Source organism: Crocodylus porosus, unplaced genomic scaffold (genome assembly GCF_001723895.1).
Source record: "Crocodylus porosus isolate Cpor-Errol unplaced genomic scaffold, CroPor_comp1, whole genome shotgun sequence".
NCBI classification, from domain to species: domain Eukaryota; kingdom Metazoa; phylum Chordata; order Crocodylia; family Crocodylidae; genus Crocodylus; species Crocodylus porosus.
Genome location: NW_017728921.1, coordinates 2,151,569 through 2,155,654, shown reverse-complemented (window position 1 = coordinate 2,155,654; position 4,086 = coordinate 2,151,569). Strand labels below are relative to the sequence as shown.

Sequence of the window (4,086 nt, the reverse complement as noted above, 5' to 3'; positions counted from 1 at the left end):
AGTTCCTCCTAATATCCAATCTAAAATTATGATTATGAGACTATATAAAGTACCTCTGCCCATTCTTATCTTTTCTCTGCTTTCCAAATCTCACAGTCATCTTTGGCACGGGCATCTTGGAAAATAAACTGCCTGTTGTCATCAGAAGGCTGTACAATATAGTTTTTAAAAATGTCATGCCTACTTAATTTACTTTGCCATTTCCTTCTGCCTGTATGTATTATGTATCTGACTGTATTATTGTACCCGTCAGAACGATCTGGAAAGGAGACTAAATTCTAGTTGCTAGCAAAAGCACAGTGGCCAAAAGCTTGATAACGGTATACTGAACAACAGGCTTGTACAGACAGGCTATGACTGTTGCTCCCCTCAACTAATGGCTTGACTTTATCCTGCATCTTCTTTCTGACTTTTCTATTTTATTTTAATTTAACTATTTATTCTTATCCTGTGTAAAGTATGTGAATGTAAGAAAACAGGGCCTCTTAGGCTCTTAAATTGCACATTAATTTTAATTATACTCACCTTTTACATTGCCAAAATGTTTTAAATAGGGGAAATGAGAATTGGGTCCAACAGAATTTCAGAAATCTGTATATCGGACAGACCAAACGTTCACTAAGGCTTCCATTAGAGCATTCACAAATGCTTAGGAAAGATCACTGGCTAAGTTCTGGTCCTGTTCTCCTTTGGGATGCTGGTGGACGAGGGGCCTAAATACTTTATTTGCCACAGAAGCAATGCTCATGGTGGCCAGGCAGGTTCCTTTGCTCACTTTCTGGTTAATTCCTGCTTGTGGCTGGAATAATTCCCATGAGACGGGAAGAGTCTGAGTACCCTGTAGGAGGCTTGGACTGTACTCTGCTGTTCCAGGCATAGGGGTCCTGATAAGCATGAGTTTCAGAGAAGTGTTGAGAAAGTTTTATTATAGTTGTGCCATCCTTTGCCCATTACTTTTCCTGGAAATGCATAATAAGGTTGATGTGTATAAGGGCCCTAACATGGCCACCCTGTTCTAAAACTTCAGATAAGTGAGGTTCAAAGCCAAATATATTTTAGTATAGCAGAAAACTACCATGAAAAACAATTTCTTGAATGGAATAGGATGTGTTGCATTTATTTACACAGGGATGGTGAGCCTTTCTGTGTATGTGCTGCACATTGAGTGTTGTGTTCAAACATACAGGTTACTTGGGGTTCAGATAAGAAAAGGGTTACTATTTAAATCCTAATTTAATGAATTTGGAAGAGAAAATGGCATAGTTTACTGCTATTTAGACAGGTTTTCACAATTTAAAATGTAAATTAAACCACTAGGTATTTCTTTGAGTTTTGAAAAGAAGAGTCAAGCATTATGGTGTAATTATTGTAATCTGCTGCTAAATAGTTTGATGCATTGGTTAAATTACAGTTATTATGCTATGAAACCTAATTACCTTCTACATTACTTTGTTTAGATACACATTGATTTAGGTTTTTTTTCCTCAAGGCTTAGTGAAGAAGCTGGAAGCAGAGATAAAGCTTAATTCATTCTTGGTCAGTGAAGAAATTCCTAGAGATCTGGAAGCTAAGAAGCAATCATTATATTTCCTACAAAAAGTGGTTGCAGAGCCAGCTATGAGCCAATCTGATCTCAATGAACTTGAAACCAAGGTCCAGTGATTGAATACCTACTTAATCTGTTGTCTTCAGTGTACCATGTAGTTGTGTAAATCCCTATTGTAAATCTGCAAATAAAAGCCTTTAATTATCAAAGGGAATTCCCTTCCTATTTTTACAGTAAGGAAAATGTAAAAATTGCTGATTAAACAAAGCCTACCGCATTACTCAAAACCCCACCCTGAAAAGCTGTTTAGAAAATTATGTTGTTAATTTGGATCTGCATGAACAGAGACCTTAATTTAGCATCAGATGCCTGATTTTTGCACGCTCCAGATCAATTTTATAGATTTTAAAGTCCCAATGATTTTGGTGGAATTATACTGACAAAAAAAACAGTGAGAGCCATGTTGGAAAATTAGGTCTTCAGCATATTATGTATTACTGAGTTTACATTTTAATAACAATGTGTAATCATTCAGAGTTTATCTGTGTAGTTTAAAATATTTCTGTATAAATTTTATTTTCAGTGGCAGCATCACCACTAATTAACTACTGCATTTATTTAGTTTACATTTTAAGAAAATCAAATGTTAGAAGCCAGAGTTGTTAAGATGAGCTAAAAACTTTTAACATCAGTGTATTCAGCTGTTTCTGGACAAGAGTGAGCAGGCTATGTAAGGATTAAGGCCCTTACCATAAAAGGAAAATCAATGACAATATGATACTCCCTTACATCTTGACTGTTATATTCTTTAAGGATGCTGACTTTATTAAGATTTGAAACCTCAAAATAGCTGCGTGATTCACCTTTGGAACCTTTTTGTTCCTGGCATATTTCTTTTTGTCATAATAACATTTGCGATTTTAATCACTTTAATTAGACGTAGAACCTGTTTTCCCACCTTTCTTTCCTCAGTGTACTGTCTGTATTTAGTGATATTTTCACAGAATTCCAGATTTTTTTTGCCCCAAGGTCCATTCTTAATTCAATGTCCTTTTGGAAATTTGTTTCACCATTGGACAGTGAAGGAATGTGCAACACTTTTCATTGTAGTGTGGCCATCGGTATGTATCACTTCTACTAGCATGACTCATTATCTGCATATTTGGATAAAGGTCTTAAGTATGCCAAGTTATCGTTAAATGCTTTAAATATGCATCAGACTTTCACACACTTTGAATTTTGACCTATTCTAGCAGAGAGTTAATGGCCTTTGCAAAAGAAGAGAAGAGAATTTCAAATGGAGGTCCTAGTGATCAATCAGTCATTAAAGAACAGTTTTGACTGGCCATTGGTGAAATTGGGTCACAAAGCAAAAGCAGCAGCATCCTTTTTGTCTGTAAGAATATAGTAAGCCAAATTCCTTTGCAAGCTCAGGGTTTGTGGTTTTAGAAACTCCTAGACACTGGTGGCTGATCTTGTTTTTGAGGCTCAGGGATAGGAATCTGAGGAGAGAGACTCTCTCCCTGGTTTTCCTTGGCAGCCTTAGAAAACTCACTTAGCTTTGTGTCTTTCCCCATTTTCAAACTGGTACTCATAGTTCCTGACACGTTTTGTGAGGCTGAATCCATTGGTTTGCAAAGCATTTTGACATCTTCAGAGAGAGGGCAAACAATAAATTCTCTTTACCTTAATTCTGGTGGTGTTTGTTCAATAATTAATGCTTAATTCTCTCAATTTTCCACTCCATTCCAGATAGATGAAGTCAACACACAAATTAATCAGCTGATTGAAAAGAGAATGATTAAATATGAGCCAGTTGATAGCAGATTTTCAATGTATCGACAACAGGTAAGAAGGAACAGGTTTTTTTTGGTAAGCATGATGCTCGTCATAGCAAACTTCTCAGGTTACTGAATGTTATCTGTAGTTTTATATTCTATTTTTTTAAATAAAGGCAAACAGTGCAGCAAGTTGAAAAATAAGTAAAGCCGGTTGAATGTAAGCATATAACAGTTCATAAATCCTGGAAGCCTTTACTACTAAGAATTAATTTATTGACAGCAAGTGGGACTAACCTTGGTAATAAGCAGTTATGAGATCAGGCACTTGGGCTGTGTCTGTTAGGCCCAGTCCTGTGTAAAGCTCAAGCTCGGAGTGCCCTACCTGGTCGGTGTTGGGGTATATTTTGGTATGAGCTTGTAGAGCATGCTTGGACCTCTGCAAATTTAACAAAATACCCATTCCAGAATACACTTGCTAATTACTTTGCTAAAGGCTCTCGTGTACATTTTTATTGTGGAATAAACATGTCCACACAGGGGCTTTACACTAAAATAAATATTCTGGAATAGCTACTGTGGTAAATGTCCAAGAATCGATAAGCCCTAGCAAAGAGACCCCATGATACTGATTCTGCAACTACTGCAAGATATAGTACATACTACCCGTTATATCCCATTTCTTGTCTTTGATGAGCTCTCATTGTATGGATCCAGTTGTCTCTATTTGTGAATGTATTTTATGCCTTAAAGTGAAACAGT

General features: G+C 36.4%; 1 protein-coding gene across 2 annotated transcripts in view; it reads left to right on the top strand.

The window, feature by feature from the left end:
- Positions 1-4,086, top strand: part of IFT81 (intraflagellar transport 81) — a 60,165-nt gene that overhangs the window by 17,774 nt on the left and 38,305 nt on the right. For both annotated transcript variants that reach the window (XM_019538701.1, XM_019538702.1), the window contains exons 9-10: positions 1,490-1,653; positions 3,299-3,394. In XM_019538701.1, the coding sequence (XP_019394246.1) occupies positions 1,490-1,653; positions 3,299-3,394 (260 nt within the window). The remainder of the gene's footprint in view (positions 1-1,489; positions 1,654-3,298; positions 3,395-4,086) is intronic.